This window comes from Juglans regia, chromosome 11 (assembly GCF_001411555.2).
Source record: "Juglans regia cultivar Chandler chromosome 11, Walnut 2.0, whole genome shotgun sequence".
Lineage (NCBI taxonomy): Eukaryota > Viridiplantae > Streptophyta > Magnoliopsida > Fagales > Juglandaceae > Juglans > Juglans regia.
In genome coordinates this window covers 3,058,553-3,081,329 of record NC_049911.1, presented here as the reverse complement: position 1 = coordinate 3,081,329, position 22,777 = coordinate 3,058,553, and the positions used below count along the sequence as shown (strand labels likewise).

Sequence of the window (22,777 nt, the reverse complement as noted above, 5' to 3'; positions counted from 1 at the left end):
ATATCTCTTAGCCCTAATAAATTTCAGGGAAGCCTGCCTTCAAGTCTAGGCAAATGTCAGTCTTTGATCGTGTTAGAATAATCTCAATCATACCATTCCACCTCAGATCATTGCTCTCTCATCCTTGTCAATCTATTTGATTTGTCCCTAAATTTTTTCACGGGTCGGAAGTTGGAAATCTGTCAAATTTTAGGTCAGTTGGATGTGTTGGAGAACTTGTTATCTAGTGAAATTCCGAGTAGTCTTGGCAATTGTGTTAAGCTGGAGCTTCTATACATGCCAGGAAACTTCTCTAGAGGGACCATTCCATCAAGTTTTGGTTCTTTAAAAGGAATTCAAAACTTAGATCTTTCTCGGAACAATTTTCAGGAAAAACTCCAGATTTCTTTGTGGATTCCAATTCGTGGCAGATTTTGAATCTTTATTATAAGAATTTTGAGGGTATGGTGCCAATACATGGTGTTTTTGAAAAAAACTCAAGTGTAACTTCAGTAGTAGGAAACAATCAACTTTGTGGGGGAGGGAATACCACAGATGCACTTGCCTAAATGCAACTTTGTAGAGTTCATGAAGAAATCGACCTCAAATCTTTTATCTTTTTGGGTCCTCTAGGACTCACATCTACATTGTTTTTTGTGCTTGTCTCTTGATTTAGGAAAAAAAGAGAGAAAATAACCAACTTCAAGTTATTAAGGAATGCTACTTTTGAATGTATCTTACCAAAGCCTCTTAAAAGTTACAGATGGGTTCTCATCTGCTAATTTGGTTGATGTTGGTAGTTTTGGATCAGTATATAAAGGTATCCTTGATGAGGGTAGAACGACAATTGTTGTCAAGGTGCTCTCGATCTTCTGTGCTACAGAGCTTCCGAGAGTTTCGTTGCCGTGTTTGAGGTCCTGAGAAACATTAGGCATCAGAACGGGAAATAAGTTGTCCAGATATGGCGATGTGTACAGCTACGGCATACTCCTGTTAGAAATGTTTACGAGGAAGAGACCCACCGATGACATGTTTGAAGGAACTTTGAACTTGCATTCTTATGTCAAAGCAACTTGGTGTAAACAAGTGGTAGATATGGCAAATCCAGGTTTTTTTTTTGTTTTTGGGAAAGAGGAGTGATGAACATGAACAATGCCCATAAAGACAACAACTGAAGAAGATACAAAGTTCGAGAGTGCTTGATTTCAATATTTGAGATTGGACTTGGTTGTTCTGTTGAGCAACCCAAAGAAAGGATGAACATCAAAGATGTTATAACTGAACTTCATTTGATTAGAAAAAAGCTTCTTATAATTTGAACAGGTGCATAGAGGAAGCTAAAAAATGCTATAGCAAAGCTTCATTTGATTAAAAAATAACTCTTCAAACTTGAGCGGATTGAGGAAGCCAAACTACAAGTTGGTCCAATATCAGCCAGGTAATGTCATTGGCCATGAAATACTTACTGTTTAGAGTTAGTATGCAATGACATCCCTTCATCATTTTGGTTATATTGCGATTTCAATTTTGCCCATTGGTTGTGTAAAGGTCAGTTCAATGGATTTTAATGGTTTTTCTTCAGACGTGGGAGCCTTGATTGGTTATTAAGGCTGGGTTTGGATACACAAACTTCATTATCTTATTTAATCGTTACAACTTTATCAAATTTTCATACAAAAATATTATAAATAATGTAACTTTTTCAAATCTCAAAATAAAAATAATACTAAAAAATTACATCTAACAATATTTTATTCAACTACTATTCAAAACATCTCATTTCATCTCATCTGAACTGTTTATCCAAACACAAACCACACACTCTAATTACTGCATAACTTTAAATTCTGCTTGAAATTGCCAATCAAGCTTCACCATACAATGCAAATGGAGGCAATTGGAGGGAAATTTAAGTTATGTTCCATCATTTTATGTGATCTCATCTTCTACTTGCCTACAGGTCTTCTTAAAAATAATAAGTTTATAACTGTTTATAACGAATTTACAACTCTATTACAAGTAAAGGATAATTAAGAAAAATCGAAATTATATTAATGAAGTATCATAAGTATATTGATTATAAAATAATGATAAAAGAATTTCGCATCTGTATCCTTTCTTCTTGCCCATCTTTCTCGTTGTTTCTTTCCTCTCCTTCACTTGGTAACCAAATGGAAAGTAGAACCGAACTGGCTAAATAGAACAATTCATTTGTTCATAGAGATTTATTTTTTAAAAGTTTGATTTCGAATGAAAAACCAAAAGAAGTGGATAGTTAGAACATTGACAATGGACTAGTCAAATGTTAATGCAAGTCTAAACTTTAGCTATATGTGAGAAAAAATCTCTACATTAAACTAGCTAATGGTTCAAAGCTCAACGCTTGAATAATTCTTGGTAGCTCTCTATTGTTGGCGAGTCACTATTCATCCTCTATAAGACTATTTTATTATTTTCATTAACCTCTCTCTCTTTCTCTCATTATTTTCTCTCTCTTCAACCCTCAAGCAACCTTTTTTCTTCGTCGGTTGTTTCTTTCCTGTCTTTTTCCAAGCCAAATGGTAAGTATTTATTAAATAATTAAGTCGAAGAAAAAAAGAAGTTGAAAATAATCATTTTAAGTAAAAATAAAATTATTAATTAAATATAAAGTGTATTTATAAAATTAAAAAAAATTGTTATATTATATTATTTATTATTTTAACTTTAAAATAATTAGTCTAATGTAGATTTATCTAGCTAAAATTTAATAATATGACTAAAAGTTAACATTATAGCCAAAATTTAGACTTATGATTAAGATATTGCCAATGCTCTAAATATTGAGAAAGACTATCGTGAGAACATAGAGCAGTGTATATATGAATGAATGAAAACTATAGGGACATGTCCATTGGTTAAGGAGAAGCATACAAAGAAAGAAACAATTTTTGGCATGATTTCGTGTTACCCAGAAAAGTTGCAGCTTTTGAGGGGGAGAGATTTGGAGGGAGGCTCGTCTTTTGAGGGATTGCATGGCTTAAATTGAAGAGTATGGTCTGTACAACTCATTCTGCCGCTTCGTTGGAGAAAGAGCTTTTGAGGCCACCCCCAACTCTCTCTCTCTCTCTCTCTCTTACTGCGGGCAGTGTGGTGTGCGTGGTGGGGTGGTCTATCTCATGGTGTTGCTGTACATTTTAAACCATTTTGAGGGTTCATCTCATCTCAAAAACAAAAACGATGCGTTGAGGACTCTCAACTCTAAAGCAGTTTTGGCTACAATTATCATCTTCTTCCTGCATCAATTTCCTTTCTTTTTGATACAAACATCATTTAATCCAGACTTCAACAGAAAGGGAAAGACTTTTTAAAAAATGCCACAAGATTTTACCAATAACGGTTAGGTCATAGCGTGTAATGTATCGCGAGTCTGACATGTTTTTGTAGGCGGGCGAGTACAAAAATGACACCCCCACCCGTGCATGCTGACACGTGGCCCCCGCCGCTCACCACAATTTGGCGGTTGTGCTGCCACCAAATGTTCTGCCGATCGAGAGGATATTTCCGTCATTCCGAAAAGGAAAAACCCTAGAGGCTAGGGTTTTGTGCATATCCACTGTGCACTCTCTGTCGGTTTCTCTGTGTGTGTGTGTTTTGTGGGTGCGTTTTGCATGTCAGTTCCTATTTATGTAGCGTTCTCTCTGTTTTGCGCTGAGTGCCAGAGTCTCTGTTTTGCGCTGAGTGCCCATTGTTTCTGTTTCTCTCTCTCTCTCTCTCTGCGAAATTTCAAATTCTTGGGAAACTGGGTTTCATGGGCGTGATGGATAGGATTGAAAAGGTGGTGTGTTTCAGAACTATTTATACCTACCTTCAATGCTTCCATGAGAGAGCAAAAGAAAAATAAAACTTCGAAGTTGTACTCTGGTTTTATTTGGGAGTTTTTTGTATGAATTTATGACACCATTGTTGGTTATGATTCAGGAATCATTGTCCGAGGCTATAACGGCTGAGAACAAGAAGTGCTGTGCCGATTGCAAGACCACGAAGACCCCCTTGTGGAGAGGGGGGCCTGCTGGGCCCAAGGTTCTTTCCTTCATTTCATTTTCCCGGTTTTTCATTTATCTTAATGGATTAATTTCTTCGCGTTGGTTTGTGATTTTCAGTCTCTGTTTCTCTCCTTTTTTAGTCTCTATCATTCTCTCCCTGGGGGTTTTAATTTGGACTCGTGGGCGTCAAGTGTTTCATTGGCTGTCTTCCAATCGACATTGTTACTTTTAAGCCAACGATCATTACGCAGTTGATTTTGATCTTTGATTTGTTCTGGGTTTATTATCTTCTGGTTATTCTCTCTCTCTTTCAGTTGCTTTTTGTAAATATACTAAGCATTTTTGGGCCTATTTTCTTGGTCACTACATGGGTAAATATCATTCTGCATCTTTTTTTTTTTTTTTTGCGATTTTTCATCGGGTGATATAATTTCTGCGTGGGTTTATTTTTCACTTTATGTAGGTAGTTTCATTTTTGGGTGATGAATTGGGTTACTACTACCCTTTTGATTAATGTCTTCGTATTTTTCTCTCTTTTTTCAGTCATTATGTAACGCCTGTGGGATCAGATACAGGAAGAGGAGGATTTCTATGGTGGGTTTGAGCTACGGATCATATAGGAAAAGAGACAAGTCACACTGTCATGGTACTTCTTCTGTTAGCACCACCCCCACTGCTGCTGATACAACCACGTACACTGCTATAGCTGTTGATAATGGTGGTGGCGGAGACCTTAGTGTGTCCTTGAAAACGAAATTAATGGCGTTGGGTAAGGATTTGTTGCTGCAAAGGTCACCATCAGTGATGAAGAAACAGAGGTGGCAGAGGAGGAGGAAGTTGAAGGAGGAAGAACAAGCAGCCGTGTCTCTGATGGCACTGTCCAGTGGCTCTGTTTTTGCCTGAAAGGAGTAAAAAGAACACAAAGGGCATAAGATTAAAAAACAGAAAAAAAAAAAAAAAACCCTAACCAACCAACCAACCAACCATCACATATACCTTTTGTTGTCCTTTTAGCTTACTGTAGCGAAATTCCCCTTTGATCTTATTTGGGTTTTTCAAATACAGAAGAATATGAATGGAATAGTCAGGAAAATAGGGAGTCATATAGTTAGAGTTTAGGGAATGATATTCCTGTCTTTGGTATTACATCTTTAATTATAATGTACATGTTCTCGGAAGTAATGGTATATATGATCTTTCATTTCGATATGTGCCGTTCTGTATGTTTGGTTCTGATATGGTGCGCGGAAATTGTTAATGAAAGATGCTTGAAATGTTGCCAAACTTGACTTTGTGAACTCAAAACTGTGAAAGAGGCATCCTGCACTGCAGTGCAAGGCTCTCTTAAACTGAATGCTGCAGGCATGAGGTCCAGGGGGGCACTTATTTTGGGCCGAAGCCTCTGTCTGCAAAGAAAATGTTTCTGTACATTGTCCATATGTATTAGGTCAAACGGGCCTGGATCTCTCTCGTTTTTAAGTGTAGCTGTTGCTTCTTATTTGGCGCACAAAACCTCTAAAATTGCAGATGATTTATGAAAGGGAAAAGTTCCCAACAGTGAAAAATCATTTTTAACACAGGCCAATAACATTCTTAATTTGTTTAATTTAGAGAGAGAGAGAGAGAGGGAAAGTTGCAGTTGGGTGGGGAGGGAGAGAGAGAGAAGAGGGACGAGAAGCAAGTAATTTGGTATACTTGAGTGTAGGTAGAAATTTATTAGATGTCTTATGTGGCAAAATTTTATTGGCCTGTGTTAAAAATAATTTTTCACCTGTTGGGAGCTTTTCTCTTTATGAAATGAAAATGTCTTGTACCATTTACCATTGCTGTTTTGATATGGCATCGTCTACCATTCTTTGAATTTGTTATTTAAAAAAATAAAAAAATATAATAATATCACATCTCGCATAGAATTATGAGAATAAGATGAGAGTGTCGTATATAACATAAGACGAGAGTGAGAGTATGTAAAACTCGCTTGAAACTCGTTAATAAGATTCAAATAATTGAAAAGAATGAGTCGAATGACATTGGAAAAGAACCCCCATTTTTGTATTTTTGGCAGAATCAATAAAATCTCATCCTTGTGTGGCCTAAAACAAAACAAAATGGGACAAAAGTATCTTTTGCAAGATTCCTTCAATAGTTACACGCAATGTCCTTGGAATGTTATTGAGTGGGGGGAAGCAATAGCATGTGAAAATGAAAGAATGCAACAAATTTCCTTCTAACGTCTTATTTGGATATAGAAACTGTTTCATTTTATCTTATTATTATAATTTTTTTTAAATTTTATACAAAATATAACAAATAATTCAACTTAAATGGTAATATTAAAAAATAATATTTTAATAATATTTTATTTAACTTTCAACTTTTATCTAAAACCATCTCATCTGATCTGACTATCAATGCCTAAAAAGACTTTTATAGCCCTCTAAATAATGGTTACTAGATCCTAGCCACCCACTTTGGATGCATTTATCTCCTCACCACTTCTTCATCTTCTATCAGATCAAAGATTCAAAACACAAAGTTGACATACTTGTTCTCCCCAATAACTTTACCGCATCAACACATAATCCAATTTCTTGCGTACCCTTCTATCTCAAGCAAAGAGATATATATATATATATATGTATATATATTCTTTAATTCTTTTGGAGCAGAGAGAGAGAGAGATGCAAAACTTCACGTTACACATATTGACTTTATCAAGCGGTGGAGCACCAAGTTTTGTGGCCTAGAGATCTGCATAATCAATGGTGTTGATCATTTCAAGACAAAATCATCATGGTATCCTAATATACAAGCAACCATTTTCATCTTTATTACATATTTACTATAATATTTTGTTTTCTTCGGATAATTTTTATATTTTTTTGTTATAAATATATGAGTTTAAACATATTGAAAGAAGTAAATTTAATTATTTAAATAATATTTTACAAGAGGCATGCTATCTTCTAGTATGTGATTGAACAAACTTATTAAATTTATTATCATTTTAATCTATTAAGGCAAGAGGATCTAATAATTTTTATATTATTATAATTAAAAAATTCCACGGGAATAATGAGATTTTTGCAATAATTTAATTGGGAACGTTAATTGGACAGACCGGAGAGACGGGCAATAGGTAAAAACCGGAGAGGAGATGAATCTGGACCGGGGGCCGGGCCCGATCCGAGAGTTTCGGCTGGAACACAAAAAATAAAATAAAAAAAGGTTCTTTAACATTTTTTCTTCTCTTATTTTCTCACAGTCGCACTTTCTTCTCTCTCGCAAAAATTATCAATCTGAAAATCTCCATACCACACGTCTTCCGAAATAAACTCTCTCTATGTCTCTAATTCTATAAATACCGCATTTGAATCTTGCGCTAATGCGCTTTTTTGTATGTTCCAATCCTAAACAGTTACCAGGCATGTCCATCTCTCTCTCTCTCTCTCTCTCTAATCTTCATTTCGTATTTTTATGAACATGTTTTTCTATATTTGGTTTCTTAGAAATGAATGTGATTTCGGTATCTGTTTTTGTTCTATGAAAAGGCAAATAAACCAACTTGAACCGAACAATATAAATTTGGTGGAATCTCATCTTCTCTGTATGTGCCCGTGTCAGATTGTATGCGACGTGCGTTTTAGAAAGAAAAGAAATACTGGTTTTCTTTTAAAAAATTAGTTAGCTCTGTTAAATTTGATCACTTCATATGCCAATTATACGTGGGTCATTGAGTTTAATTCATTTTAATAAAATGGGGTGTTTTATTTGTCGTAGTTTTAAGTACGTAACTGTTCTTCAGAGGATAGATTGGTTTTCATTTTAGTTTCTATGATAATGGATCACCTTTTGTGACAAGGGTTGGTTTAAACATGTCATTAATAACGGGTTTGTGGTAGTTGGGAACAAGGTTTCAAAATTTGATCAATAGTATTCATTGATTTTCTGTTTTGTAACTACAGACTGTTTCTCTAATTGTTATTTGAGATATTAGAGTTTAGATCACTCCTCTACCCTTACCTGTTTGCTAAGAATACTCATGGAATGATAACAAAATTAAATCTTTTATCTTAATCCAGGTTGGTTTCGACTAAAATGCAATGGGGCTAATTTTCTTTGGGCCCAAATATCTTCCCTTTTTCTTAAGCCTTTAGATATCAAAATGAGCAACAAGGCGAAGTTTTGCTTTTGGGTATCATTTTCTCATTTAGCAATGGAGGATTGTTGTTTAAGGTAGAAGTGGATATAATATTTAACTGTGCTGAAATTTGTGATGGAATTACTTAGTGAAGTTGTACGTTATGGAAGTATGCTCATGATTTTTGTAGGTACCCTTTCTTTGTCTGATTGAAAGGCCTTTTCATTCTGGTTTTTGTGGGACTTGAGTGGTGGAACGATCCTGTAGCATTCACACTGTAATTGGTGTATGATATCCATTTTAGAGTTCAAATGGCTTTTTATTCTGGATGATAGTTTTTTTTTTTTCTTGATGATAATCCCCAGTTTAGAAAGAATGTCATACTTTGAAAATCAAGTGGTGTGGTATTTGAAATCTTGGACTTTTAAATTTAAATTACAGAGTTTATCATTTACGTATCTCACTCCTCCTTGATTGAACCATATTATTTTATGCTCCTCTAATGCTTGAGGTTGAACCAGATTCATTCATTCTTGTATCTGTTTCTTTCATTTTCCATCCACAGGTCAAAACCAATTTTTTATGTTACGTGGAATTCTTCACCTCTATACGAATCTTGCTTTGCTGTAGTTCTTGAATTCAGATGAGGACAGCTTCCATGTGCTTTTCCATCTTGCAAGTTCCTAGATGCAGAATCCCCAACTTAGCTAATGTGTGGAGGGAAAGCTTTCACAGCTTGAGTAGGAATGATGGTAACAGTACTAGCTTTAAGCTGATTGGTCCCAAAACCTATGGGCTTGAGAGAGCTCACGATAAAAAATGGTCACGAAGACCTGTATCTTCAAATGCTGGAAAAAACAAAACCGTCCAGCATAGCAAACCAAGCAACATTGGAAATGAAATTTTAGATGGAACGGTTCCATTCAATGTAAATAAAAAAGTGACAAGTCAATTCCAAAAAATTCAATACTCTGACATTCAACAAAAGATTGCTGAAAATAAAGACCTGGCTGACCTTGTGACAGTTATTGTCTTCGATATTGAGACTACTGGTTTAAGCAGAGAGAAGGAACGGATCATTGAGATTGCACTTCAAGATCTTAAGGGAGGTGAAAACAGCACTTTCCAGACACTTGTAAACCCTCAACGCCATGTGTCTAATTCACATATACATCACATTACAACCTGTAAGGTCAACAGACCTGATGTTCCTAGGTATTCTATATTTATTTGCTTTCTATTTCCTTGGGTTGTTTGTCCAGTTAAAGTCTCTACTTATGAGGCGAAGGATTCCATTTGTTTGATATGCAGCATCATTGACATATATGTTTATATGATTTAGTTATTTGAAGACAACTCTGGAAAAAAGGAATTAAATGTCACAGCTTTTATGGTGTGTCTTGGTATATGCAATCAATTGAAATTTGGTGATAACTCTTCTCTATTTGTCTGTGTCTGAGACCATTTCTTTGCATGATTGTGGAATTTCACTTATTATCCGTTTATGTGAAGATTTTTGCAACTAAATTTTTTTTTTCTTTATTTAATTGTCTCTAAACCTGTTTTCTTTTTTCTTTTAATTTTTTTGGTGCATGTCATGAATTTGTTTTTGCATCATGGGGAGAAAAAACCTCTTTAGGAATTCTCGCTTGGCTGCCAAGTCTTTGAAAGAACCTTGGTTTATGTATGTGTCTGGACGTGCATAGGCATTGACTGTAAAGTGCAACTGAACTAGCCTTTATATCTTTCACCAACCGTGAAGGATGTTTTGAATGATAACCAGAGTTGCCAGTCGATACTAAATCCTTAGGTGGTATGCTAAACTAGAAATATTGAAAGGTGCCTTCAAATTCCAGAATCCAAAATAATGTTATGCCTATATGATATATGTGACAAAAAAACTTGAATATGAAGGTCTAGTTTAGCTAGAAATTGATTGTTTTCCATCTCTATTTCCTTTGTAACATTCTGGTGAATGCAGTAAAGCTGTGACTTTGACGGGTATAGTCTCCAGTTTAGCTGATGAGCTCTACCTTGAATGACTCTTTCTTCCCTTATTGGGTGATGTTGTGGGTTCAAGACCCATTGGGTGTGTGTGCCAACTTACTGACCGAAAAAGAAGAGAAAATAATAGTTTGACTTGTTTGATCAATTCTTTCTTGATTTGCTTCATTATTCTTAACTTATTTGCATATGGTTCTTTAATGTAGATTTTTCATGTTTTTATTGCTCTACTGGTAGGGAAATTTTGTTGCTTGGAATCAGCAAGGTGAAACCAGGCACTTCAATGCTGTAATGATTACTCAGTTTAGTAAGAACAGCACTAGTCTGTCTTTGTATTATCTTACTAGTCTGTCTTCGTATTATCTTAGGCAATTTTCTCTGGTCCTTCCCCAACCTAGCAGCCACATTTCAGGACATGATGTTGGTTAATAGTTCTAAATGATGTGCAGTTTATTCGAATGTTTGATCTAATTTTTTTCAGATCGCCTCTGTAAGTTGTCACTTTACGTCTCTCAAGTTGCTAAATCTCTTTTATAAGGCTCTGAGGTTTGATGTTAGTGAGTTACCTTGAGGAGAGGATTTGAACTCAGGGTTCTGGGCCTTTGCCAATGAGGGTTTACCACTTAGGCTAGCTGCCATCGCCTGTCACTATGGACTTGCATGGTTATTTATTTTCATCTTATTTTCGACTTAGACTGGAGAACTGCTTGTTTATACATGTCAGGTGATTGGCAATCTATCAAAATCATGTCATTATTTTACTTATTGTTGTTTGGTAAAGTTCAGGCTTGTGTAAAGTCAGTTAAAGTGCTGTTGTGAATTTTGTGCAGGATGGAGGACCTGATACCAGTCTTACTGCAGTATGTCAGAAGCCGACAAAAACCTGGGGGATATGTATTGTGGGTTGCTCACAATGCTCGCTGTTTTGATGTACCCTTTTTGTTTAAAGAATTTAGTCGCTGTTCCACAGAGGTTCCTCTGGATTGGCTATTTGTGGATACGCTTCCTTTGGCACGTGAGATGATGAAGTCCAAAGGTCAATCTTTCTCCTATCTAGAAACGTGTTTATGTCCCATGACATGCTGTTGTGGAGGTATTAAAGACTTGATAATGATTTTGTTTACAGGTTTGAAAGTTTCTGGAGTTTCATTGCAAGCCCTTCGAGAGTCGTATAAAATTCCGTTGGTTGGTTCCGCTCATAGAGCCATGTCAGACGTGAAGATGTTGTCTTTGATCCTTCAGAGGCTGACTTTTGACCTAAAACTGAATCTCTCTGGTCTCCTTGAAAGATCTTTCAGATATGACCAACCCTAAGAACTAGAATTTGAGCTAGTTTTTAGCTTTGCTGTTGGTTCTTTACTAACTATTTAGTTTACCAAATAACTGATTGGCCCGATATTACTGGGTTTGGCATGCAAAGGACTTCCACTTGAGGGGGCGGGAGTTTGAAATTCTTTGGCATGCATCAGCTATTAACCCCTGGGTGACTCTAGAGTCTAGGGGTGGCATGCAAGCAATGGTTGGGGTGTCGGATATTGTGACTTCAAAAAGAAGGAAACCATTTGTTGTAATTTCAACTCAATTCATTACTATATGTTCTATCATATCATGATTCATGCAGTCAGTCTCACAGACTCATTACAGTGAAAGTTTAAGGTTTCGGATTCAAACTTGTATTGCCTGTTTATTTTTTCCCTTGCCCAAGCCTAATTTTGCAATCACGTGAAGTGACTTGGCTTTTTGTTGAAGGCACCTTCACCAACAGAGAAGGACTAAAAAAATTGAAGGTTGAGTATGGGAGGGAAAAGTGACAGAGACATGATACTTGCAGTTACTGACAAAATGGCTGGAACAAGAAGTTTCCATTAAGGTTGTTTTGAACCATGGCAAACTGATGATTTATGCCTTGAAGCTTTTTAGAGGGGAATGCAATTATCCGAGCCTGTAACTGCTGGGTTACAGAGATATATACATATATTAAATTTACATTATTTACATTTACCTGCATAAAAAAAAGAAAAAAGAAAAAAAAAAAGTGACATCTTTCTCTGCTTTCGTTGAGAGTCGAACTTAAGACCTCCCGCTTACTAAACGGGTGAAAGCAATTTTGTCGGTAATTTCTCACTTAATTTTTTTTTTTCCTGTTCTGATCGTTCAAAATGTAACACATCGGAATAATTTCTGAATCTGAAAATGCTATTTAGACCGATAAACATGTCCCAAAAAGTTGACAGATAATTTTTATTTATTTATTTTTTACTTATTGGTTAGGGAAGTGATTATTAATGAATCTGTGTATTTAAAAAAAAAATAAAAATATTTAATGGTGTTTAAAAAATGTGAAAGAAAAATAAAAAATAAAAAAAATCACAGAGATCAGTCCAAACTATCGTTACCGGTAGCAAGACTCTTCTGTATAACAGGGGAAAATCGCCTGCATCCAAAGAGTTGAAGAGTTGCAAGATATTTGGCTGTTGGAGGATAGATATTTCTTCAGTGTTATCCATAAGTTTCACATCCTATACACCTACCTAAAAACGTGTCATTTTATTTTTTTTATCCTATTTTACTTATAAACATATCTAGAATTATTTTCATTACGTGGTTAAAAAAATAAAATAATATATTTTTAAGTGAGTGTGTAGGGTGTGAAGCTTTAATAGTTATATGCAGTTAGGCTTTTTAATAATTAAAATTGAAAGAGAGATTTAAATTGCAGGATTTCAAGTGGAATTCTGATCTGGAGGGAAGCACAAGTTAAGAAGTGTTATACATCAAGACCCCACAAACTCTAACTCGTTCGTTCTGTAAGAAAGTTGATGTATCCAATTGGCTGTATTCCACTTCATTGCATGAGAGGATAAAAATTCAATACAGACAAATAAACAGTTTCATCTCTCCCTGTTAATGGAACCACTCTCCAGGTAATCAAACACCCTTGCAAAAGGAATATATTTTTAGTAACAGCTCTATACATTTCCCGGGCATATGGCCCCTACATAGCCTCCCCTCCCCTCCCCCAAAAAAATCAGGAAAATGAAACGAACAAATAAGTAGGTATTCTATAAACATGTATACTGGGGAAGGGTCAAATTAGTAAGCAAAATCTGGAGATACCGGTGCCTAAAGATCACAAGAATATTTCCTTTAGGATTAGTAGAACCAACATGATGAAGCACATGATAATGAGCACTGTAGCACACCTCACCATCCCCCCATGTTTCTGTGTTCTCTCTGCCTGCAAGCCCAATGCATCCAAAATGAATTGATATACAAAACAAGAGGCTCAGGACAAATTCCATAAAAAGGGAAAAACAAGGAAGAAAGAGTGGACCTTCTGCAGCTGCTTCAACCCCTCCTCCACAGTGGTTGCCACATTTTGAATGTTGTAGTCTATTCTGTCAACAATGGTGCCCTGTTTGAAGAGAGAAGCAAGATTAAAGACTCCAGATATGTGAGAAAGTTGTGGACTTGTACCAGAGAAAAGGCATCTCCCAACCTGGTCTATCACAAGTACTGACAAATCCTTCATAATCTGAGCAAGCTCATTGACAGATTCCATAACCTACACAAAAAAATAAAGAAAAACGAAAGAACAAAAAGAGTTCAAATTAAAAAAGAAAACTAGAATCAGGTCAATGTCAAGTTATACTGATAATAGTGCAGAAAAAGCTTTCACTTGCCTGTTGGATCTCCCTTTCTCTTTCTGCTGTGAACGCCTCACTTTTTTTGAGCTTGGCCATCTGATGCTCATTAAACACCTGATATTAAGCAACTATATCAGTGTTCACCTGACATAACAATTCACAGAAACCCCAACCGACTACTATCAAATATCTTTTTTAACAGGAGTTTTTTTTGGAGAGGGGAGGGGGTGAAGGTGTTTCGGCACAACAAACATAGAGATGATTTTTTTTTTTTGATAAGTTCAAACATAGAGATGATTTACAGAGAAAATTGTATGCTGAGCAAAGAAATACATACCATGTTGTCCATATCGTCATCTTCAATTTTAGATCTACTTCCATTTAGATTTATCTCTAAATCATCCCCATCTTGACCCTACACAATATATTTTTAAAAGATATGTGTTAAAGGCATACAGTATTCTTGGGGTGTTGAAAAAAAAAAAGATATCAGTAACAAATATTATTAAAAGAAATGTAACAGCATGACGCAACACTTCCACATTCCAAATTATGAGGCAATGAACTACATCAATCTGAAACTGCAATTTTGACAAAGTCTTAACATAGTGCCAATTGAATAGTAGAAAAGAAAATTTGTTCAGAACCTCTTTTTGCTGCCTGAGGCGCTTCAAATAAGTTGACTGTTTCTTGCGAAGCTCCATTGAAAGGTTTTGAAGATCAGTGGCAAGAGAGCGCTGTGGCAGAAAACTGCAAAAATCAGCACAGTTCACCTGAATAGCCAACAATTTGAGAGGATAAAAGCTGACACACACACACAGACACACACACATGTTTACATTGATTTCCAAGCCATACGCGATGCAGGTATGGACTGGAGTCCAGAACAACTGACCACTAGCATTGTAGGAATTACCTCTCCCTCTTTCTCTCTCAGCCCCTCCTCTTTCTCGGGGAGCGGGGAATCTGGTATAGGGAAACAAATGACCAACATTGTTGCAGGGACTTTCCCTGCCTGGGTGGACTCCAGGAAGAATTCAAAAGATGGCATTCTAGTTATTTCTTACTATGGACTAGGAAGAGAAGGGGAAGAAAAAACAGATGCCCATAACCCTGCAATGATGATTGCCATAACCACTCAACTTTGCCATATGATAAAGAGATGTGGGAGAGTTCAAGGTACTAGAAATCCTTAAGATTAAAACAAAAGAATTGAAAATATTAATGAATGTGTAGCCTTTGAGGCTAACAAACCGTAGAAAGGATGAGAGAGAGAGAGAGAGAGAGAGAGAGATTGTAGTGAATTAGCAGCACCAAATTGATGAGACATGCAATCAAATCAAGATCCATGGTGCATTCTAGCGTTAGAAATAAAACAACTGGGCAAACCCTCTTGCGCAAAAACCAAGATATTAGAGTAAATTAACAAAGTTATGCAAGCAGTCATTAGTAAAGCACTCCTGCAGATCATACCTGCACGTTCTTTCTAACATTTGAATCTTCAGAAGGCCCAGCAGCTGAAAGTCTCTGTAGTTTCTTCTCTGATCTCTTTATCAGACCAGTGATCTCTTGTGAAAGAGATTCAATCAAATGTTGATCTTCTTTACCATCTCCGAATGAAGGCATTAAAGCCTTTGCATGAGTCTTGGCTAACTCAGCCATTTTAGTTCGTGCACGCTGTACATTTGCTGCTATTTCTTCAGAAACATCCACCCAAGCTGGAGGTAGACCCACAGTAAGTGCGCCCTTACTGCAGCCAAAACATAATAACTTGTCTAGTAAATTTCACAGCACGACTACATGCCAGAAAAAGGAAGATGTAAAGCAGTAAAAGCTTTGACAAAAATAAAAAGGCCAAAATATGAAGAAAACTAAACAGGAACCAATAGTTGCACTGTAATAACACTATCACATCACTTTAGACAGCCTTTGGATCTACCACAGCATTCCCTTGGTCTAACACCACCCTCCAGATGACCGATCTGATTGCTTACTCAAACTATCCTTCGCCTTTCATTTTGCATAATTAAGCTTCAATTTCTGTATGAACCAAGTCTATTTTTCCCATCACAATATTGAGAAGCAAGCCTAATCTACTTGCGGCCACTACAAAATCTACCAAAAACCTTCAAGAACCCCACCCAAATAAGGTCCCATCACAGACATAATTCAGACCAAAACCAAAGATGGAGAAACTGTATCCACTGCCCTCTCCCTTACAGCCATCTACATAGACCCAAAAGCTTGCAAATCTACGAACACATTCCAACTCATTCCCAAAAGCTTCAAATTGTGTTATTTTCTATTTCCAGAAAATGCAAGTGAAACTAGATAGTACAGAGAAGGCCGGTCCAGGACCACCCAGTGTACATTCTGTGCGCAGCCTACTCTTAACTGGCTTCAAGGCTAGCAATCTTCTTTTCATTCAATAAGCAGTTTAGTCGCATTCATTACTTATTACAAAATTTTAGCTTATATTATGAAGATGTAAGAGTTTCAAAAGGTACATTTGACATCAAGGCAAAGACTGGAAGTCTGCAATGGGCTGTAAACCAAAAATTATGAACTCCAAAAGATTTTCAAATGATATTCCATAATATTTTTTTTTTGACAAGTAAAACATATATATATATATATATATTAACAGTCGTAATCAAGTACACAGAATATATACAAGAAAATACTTTGCCCAAAATAGAAAGCCCCTAATGACCCAAAAAGCTCGTGAAAAGCAACCCAAAATACACCAAGTCCAACCCCAACCCCTTGTTTCCAGTAGAACTAAAACTCTACCCGAAAGCCCTACCCCAACCCCTTGTTTCCCATCTTCACAATGTCCTCCCCTTAGACTTCCCTCTAGTTGAGCTACCACCCTTAGCCTTTGCCTCCGCCACCTCCACAAACTTGATCAACGGACTCCCGGCGACCCCATTGTGGGGCCTCCGACGTTGGTCCTCCTTCAGCGACTGAGAGTTTTCTTCTGTTTTTCCTGTTAACACAGTTAAGGGGCATTGTGATCTGAGCCTTTGCCTCCGCCACCTCCACAAACTTGATCGTAGCTCAGCCTCCCGAAGCTTTTTGCATAAATACTTGACAGAATGAAGCCCTTCAGCTTGGGAAGCCCCTGCATCTGAAGTCGAAGGTTTGACATCATCACGGGCCAGCTGGTGTGCTTTTGGGTGGAATTGAAGGCTTTTGAGCTTTTGCTAGAAACATGAAGGTCTTCATTAAAAATTGTGGAGAGGAACATAAGGGTTTAGAGATTTGTAGTGATGGGTCATAGTTGTATAGAATGGCTAATGGCTATAGTGGAAGTAGTATTATAGGCGGGGAGAAATTTAGATGTCACAAAACACTTGCGCGAAGGAAACAAAACATTCATGGCTCAACGATACTCCAACGAGCATGATAGGTATCTAACTGTCACCGAATATGGTGGAGGAGGTTGGCGGAGGAGGTTGGCAGAGTGTTGTAGTCATTCTTGAAGGGTATGAAAGGTCTGGGTTGGGAGAAGTTTGCTGTGGAATTACGCAGAGCTGCGGATATGCTTTTTGCTGATGAGTCAAGGAAGGAAAACCAAAAGAAGAATGAGAACATCAACTTGGAGGTGAATCATAAAGACCCAAGTACATCCACGGTGGTGAGGCGATCATATGCGGTAGCTCTGAAGACGGGTTATGCTTCGGGGGTTCAGAGTGAAGGGAACGGTGAAAGTGGTCTGCAGATCATGCTTCAGAACCAGCTTCTCGCGATGCACAATTCTTTAAAGGAGATGGAAACTCAACTTGTCGAGTTGAAGGTAGCGATAGCTTTCTTGTCTACGAAAATAGACTTGCTTTCAGTTGAAGGCAACAAGGTTGTAAGAAAATGACTAAGATAGGCCCGAATCCTTTAAACTCAGATAAAGAAAAATGGAAAATCAGATTCGGCCTTGTCCCTATAACCAGATCCAGGAGAGTATGGCGGGTCAAAAGGAAATCTGGGTTATTTGAAGTGGGTTTTACGTCGGGTATCAGCATAGAGACATCAGTAATGGAATGCCATTCGCCTCAGGTAACACAAGATAGACTGATAGTTAGTATTACACCTTTGATCCCTGAAGAAACTATGGCTCTATCGTCGGAGTTGAAGGAAAATGGTGTACTGCAGATGTCTGAAGGAGATGTAGGATCCGCTGAAGTTGCACATAAAGGGTCACTAGAGGTGAAGAGACTTGATGTCATACCATTGAAGAGAACCAATGGAATTACTGAGGAGGCACGAGATTTGAATATGGGTTTGGCGTTGGTACTTTGTGTAGATGAATGTCTAGAGTTGGGAGTGTAGCTGGACATTGTGTCTGGGGATAATGTTGCTCCCCTGGTCTCTCTTCCTCCAATAGCGGATTGGATTATGCCTAAAGTTAACGAGATTCAACAGTTTATGGGAATTTCACATGGAGGATGTGAAGACCAATTTAAAGAACTAATCATTATGATTGAGGCAAGCCATGCTCTTGAAACCAAATATATATATATATATATATATATATTTTTATCAGTAAATAAATTTTTATTGATCAAAAGAAACACAAAAAATGCCCAAGTATACGAGACATATACATGAGCAAGTTTATGTCTAGTTTAGAGATACAAGGAAATCATGAAAAATCCTGCCATGAAAATCAATTACAATTGATCAATGGAGTAAAGTATTGAAAAACAAAATTCTAAGCTCTTCCACTAATCTCTCTTGATCTTCAAATCATCTTGCGTTCCGCTCCCTCCAAATACACCACCATAGACAAATAGGTAACATCTTCCATATAGATGTAATTTGAGAGTTGCCCCTAATACCTCTCTGTGAGGCTAAAAAATCACATATCCTTTCCGGCATCACCCAAGCTAATCCCACTCATGCTAAGACTTTGGTTCACAAGGACATGACAATCTCACAATGTAGTAATAGATGGTCAACGGACTCACCGCTCTTCTTACACATGTAACATCAATTCATAAATATAATGCCACGTTTCCTTAACTTATTTATAGTAAGAATCTTTTCCAAAGTGGCTGTTCATACAAAAAAAGCTGCCTTTAAAGATACCTTTGTCTTTTGAATGCTCTTCCATGGGAACAGTTGAAACCAAATATATTAGAAGTTCAGTTCTTTCTTTTTATAACATAGATCAAAATCCTTCAGATAAATTGGTATCGACTACGAAGAATGATAGAGATAATTTAAAAAATTTAAATTCTCTGTCTTAGTATCAAATTTTGTTGAAGCTCATCTCAATTAGTTACGTTTGAAACTCAAATCAATTTCAACTCATCATCATAATTTTTTTAAATTTTAATATAAAATATAATAAATAATTTAACTTTTTCAAATCTCAAAATAATAATAATATTAAAAAATAATAATTTATCATCTCAACTTAATTTAATTCAACTCATTTTAACATCTAAAAGCAGCTGTCTTATCAGTTTTTCCTAAAAAATGGAAAAAGAAATACTTTGGATTGGACGTTTTATTTCTCTACTATAGACCGATTTTCTCAGCAGCAAAATGGGGGAGAGAGAGAGAGAAAGAGACCTCGAATTACCGGGGTCCTCAGTGTTGAGCGGAGCATAGGAACGATTCGGATTGAGAAGCGAGGTGTTGACCAACTCAATCACCGGACCGGCGGCGGAGCTCGTAGACGAATACGCAGGCGGAGAACTGGAAGGAAGCCTGACGCTCTTCAACGCATCCCTGTACCTTCTGAAAATAAGAGTCCGGTTCCTCATCGCCATGGAGAGCTCGGGATTCAGATCCGAAATTCACAGGCACGGATCCGAGGAGGCTAAAACTAAGGGAGGTTTGGTCATGGCGGAGCCAGAAAGCGAAGGAAATCGAGAGAAAATTGGTGGTAAAATGGAGACGGATGGTGGGCGCAACTGGCAAGAGAAGGCGGGAGGTGACGTGAGCTGTGAGACGGGGGAAGGAAGAGCCGAGAGGTGACTGTCACGTGCCCCGCAGAGTTGGAAACAACGGAGTGGGGGTTTTAGAGAGAGTCAGAGACCGACAAATTACGAGGGGTTTCGTTTAGTCCAATTGGGACAGCCTCAGTTAACCATTTAGTGATTTAGGTGCTCTTGCTATCGCACGTGAATGTTGTGGGATACTGTAACTTCCTTCGGCAAATCATTATAATTTTTTTTAAAAGTTCGGCTATACATAAGTTTGTATTTTCCGTACATTTTATATAATATTTTTTTTTATTCAATACATTAGGTTTGCTGCAGCGATAGTAGGTTGATGTAAATAATTTTTTTATAATTTATTTTAATTCAATTTATATAATTTAATTATTATAATTTTTTTAAATTTTTATATAAATATAATAAATAATGTTAATTTTTTTAAATTATAAAATAATAATAATATTAAAAAAATAATATTTTAATAATATTTTATTTAACTTTTATCTCAATTCACTATCTAGACCTTTTTTAGAGTTTAATTATTAAGAAAATCTATTTTCAATTTTTTTTATTGATACATCAAACACATTACTACTTTAAAAATTTAACACTTATTCTTTCTATTTTTCAAGAAATAGCACTTTTTTTTATGATTGTTATAAGTTCCACACGCCATGCAGTCGAAGATGGTTCTAGAATTAAATTATGGAATAACCTACAGTATGGAGATCGAACACTTAAGGAGGCCTATTCGACAATATACAACATTGCATGAAGACATGAGGCTTTGGTTGCAGAGTTCATGGATCTATCTAGTGACTTTTCTCAATGGAATATCACTCTCCTCAGAGCTGGCCAAGATAGAGAAATTGGCATATTTATAGATTTCTTCGATCTTGTATATAATTGTAGAGTGAATGGAGGAGTTGATTAGATGGTCACTGTTCAAGAAGGGGAGATTTGTATAGTTGTACTATAAATTCCTTATGACACATTCTATAAATATATGGAAGAACATATCCAAGTAGGTTTAGATAGTGAGTTAAGATGATATAAGTTGAGAAAAAAGTTAAAAGTTGAATAAAATATTATTAGAATATTATTTTTTAATATATTATTTTGAGATTGAAAAAGTTGAATTATTTATTGTATTTTGTATGAGAATTTAGAAAAATTATAATGATTAGATTAAATAAAATGCTTTTTGTTTCCAAACGTAGTCTTAAGGCCTCCTAAACATTTATTCTTTTATATGGATAACTTCGTTAAGGAAGATTCTCACCTTAGATAATTTAAGGAAATGTCAAATCACTGTGTTGGATTGTTATTATATGTATAAGAAAAGTGGAGAGTTTGTGGATCACTTATTGGGTATAGACGTGAGCTTGTGGAAAGATATTTTTGCTAGAGTGGGGCTTATTTGGTGATTTCACCAAGGATCATTGACTTTTTAGCTAGCTGGCAAGGTATATCAAATAACTCTCAAATTGCAGCTATTTGAAAGATAATACCGACGTGTTTGTGGTTGTGCATATGGATGAAGAGAAATGATCGAAGTTTTGAGGATAGTAAACTGACAATGGATGACATTATAATTTTTTAATACTAATCTATTCCATTGATATATTGTAATAGACTTTAATGTCATGCATGAACCTTCGTGATTTCATTGTATCTTTAGACAATACTCTTGTGTAGGTATTACTCTTGTATATATCCCATGTACTTAACATCATCTATTTTAATAAAATTCTTATTTGCTGATTAAAAAATTTATTTACATACCGACTTGTAAGACGTAACTCTACCTCATTTGAAAGATCACACTATGCCACTCGACATAAGTTGCAACTTGCCGTTCTTTGACGTTTGATAGATTTTAAATAAGTGAATTCGAGAGACAAAGTCAAAACATGAGAGGGTCAAACTAAATATAAATATTAATATAGAATGAAAAAAAAGATAACTTAGAAACGCATAAAAAAATACATACAAGTTTAATTATGCTAATTTGACTCGATGCTCTTTGAATAAATAAAATTTGTAAATTATCGTACTAAATATTCCAGTAATTATTTCTCAATTTAAATTACTGGATAATCTATAAAGAAGTTATCATCTATTTTGCAACTTATAAATTATTAGGGATCAAAGCATTGAGTTCATTTCAATTATGAGAAATTACTCAAGATTTGTTTTTAGTGTGGTTGGATTCTTCATGGAGAGCAAGGGTGTTTGTCATCCCGTTTTGGTCAAGGAGAAGAAGTAGCTTCAGGTTTACAGTTCGGGCCCTAGCTACATGCTGAAGGCTTCCCAAGAGGAGAGGGGGGAAGGACTCTGGGAAAGACAGTGGTATGATGGAGGCGGAGGCCTCCGCGAGCAGTTAAGCAAAAGGGCTGCCAAAGAAGGGGAGGTAAGTCAGCAACATGAGGCACAGAGCAGTTTTCATCAGATTCAGAGGGAAGAGACATTGTGTTGGAAATTCATCCTCTCTTAGTGGCAGGGGAGAAATGTTCACAAGAAATTCAGCAAAGTGCTGATCTTATGGCGGTTACAACAAATGGGTGGGAAATTGTTTTTGAGACACAAAATCCTGATGGACCACAGATAGGAAATGGACCTAAACACGCATCAGAGCTAGCTTATGAACAAATGGGCTTCAAAGCCTTGGCCTCTAAGGCTCCAATGACTAGTAATCCAGAACTTGGATTGGGGAAGAATTCGGTTTCTGCTCTTAAACCATTGAGGCAGGGGGAAGGTCGTAGATGGAAATGCTGTGCTCTTGTTCAAGGGATTCCTCTTGTCCCGTTTGTCTCTCCTCTGTCTCTAGGAGAGACAGACGTAAGCAAGGTTAGCTCTTTTCCCTTCAAAAAACTTAGGAAAACTCGTGCTAATGATAAGCTGAATGATAGTGATCATATTATGGATTCGGCAACAGCTGCGAGTCTGCCCCGTCGGGCACAATGAGGTTTTTAAGTTGGAACTGTTGGGAGCTTGGAAACCCCCAAAAAATTCAAAGCCTTTGCTTGATAGTGA

General features: G+C 36.5%; 3 protein-coding genes across 5 annotated transcripts; 2 read left to right on the top strand and 1 right to left on the bottom strand.

Moving 5' to 3' along the window:
• The first annotated feature begins 3,546 nt into the window (after positions 1–3,546).
• Positions 3,547–5,213, top strand: LOC109011313 (GATA transcription factor 15-like). 2 transcript variants are annotated; one of them, XM_018992461.2, is made up of 3 exons: positions 3,547–3,799; positions 3,940–4,041; positions 4,548–5,213. In XM_018992461.2, exons 1-3 carry the CDS (start codon positions 3,770–3,772, stop codon positions 4,905–4,907), a joined length of 492 nt encoding a protein of 163 aa, XP_018848006.1. In that variant the 5' UTR covers positions 3,547–3,769; the 3' UTR covers positions 4,908–5,213. The 2 variants fall into 2 exon arrangements, with proteins under 2 accessions (XP_018848006.1, XP_018848007.1); XM_018992462.2 differs by having other exon boundaries at positions 3,548–3,796.
• A 2,037-nt stretch (positions 5,214–7,250) lies between these two features.
• Positions 7,251–11,773, top strand: LOC109011311 (exonuclease DPD1, chloroplastic/mitochondrial). 2 transcript variants are annotated; one of them, XM_018992459.2, is made up of 4 exons: positions 7,251–7,429; positions 8,711–9,360; positions 10,980–11,185; positions 11,276–11,773. In XM_018992459.2, the coding sequence occupies exons 2-4, from the start codon at positions 8,789–8,791 to the stop codon at positions 11,461–11,463; spliced, it is 966 nt and encodes a 321-aa protein (XP_018848004.1). In that variant the 5' UTR covers positions 7,251–7,429; positions 8,711–8,788; the 3' UTR covers positions 11,464–11,773. The 2 variants fall into 2 exon arrangements, with proteins under 2 accessions (XP_018848004.1, XP_018848005.1); XM_018992460.2 differs by lacking the exon at positions 7,251–7,429 and adding an exon at positions 7,464–8,431.
• A 1,128-nt stretch (positions 11,774–12,901) lies between these two features.
• LOC109018929 (syntaxin-41-like) lies at positions 12,902–19,829 on the bottom strand. Its single transcript, XM_019001125.2, has 8 exons — positions 19,371–19,829; positions 15,270–15,546; positions 14,444–14,533; positions 14,134–14,211; positions 13,833–13,910; positions 13,649–13,714; positions 13,484–13,564; positions 12,902–13,387 (listed from the first exon to the last, which is right to left on the bottom strand). The coding sequence occupies exons 1-8, from the start codon at positions 19,568–19,570 to the stop codon at positions 13,280–13,282; spliced, it is 978 nt and encodes a 325-aa protein (XP_018856670.2). The 5' UTR covers positions 19,571–19,829; the 3' UTR covers positions 12,902–13,279.
• Between the last annotated feature and the right edge of the window lie 2,948 nt (positions 19,830–22,777).

Bases quoted from the DNA above. Each gene is read 5' to 3' on its own strand.
- LOC109011313 (XM_018992461.2), top strand. From the start codon at position 3,770: ATGGGCGTGATGGATAGGATTGAAAAGGTG. The intron at 3,800-3,939 runs GTGTGTTTCAGA...GTTATGATTCAG, and splicing joins TGGATAGGATTGAAAAGGTG to GAATCATTGTCCGAGGCTAT. The intron at 4,042-4,547 runs GTTCTTTCCTTC...CTCTTTTTTCAG, and splicing joins GGGGGCCTGCTGGGCCCAAG to TCATTATGTAACGCCTGTGG.
- LOC109011311 (XM_018992459.2), top strand. From the start codon at position 8,789: ATGAGGACAGCTTCCATGTGCTTTTCCATCTTGCAAGTTCCTAGATGC. The intron at 9,361-10,979 runs GTATTCTATATT...AATTTTGTGCAG, and splicing joins AACAGACCTGATGTTCCTAG to GATGGAGGACCTGATACCAG. The intron at 11,186-11,275 runs GTCAATCTTTCT...TTTTGTTTACAG, and splicing joins TGAGATGATGAAGTCCAAAG to GTTTGAAAGTTTCTGGAGTT.
- LOC109018929 (XM_019001125.2), bottom strand. From the start codon at position 19,570: ATGGCGATGAGGAACCGGACTCTTATTTTCAGAAGGTACAGGGATGCG. The intron at 15,547-19,370 runs GTCTCTTTCTCT...TTTTGGCTGCAG, and splicing joins GAGGACCCCGGTAATTCGAG to TAAGGGCGCACTTACTGTGG. The intron at 13,911-14,133 runs GTATGTATTTCT...GCTTAATATCAG, and splicing joins ATGACGATATGGACAACATG to GTGTTTAATGAGCATCAGAT.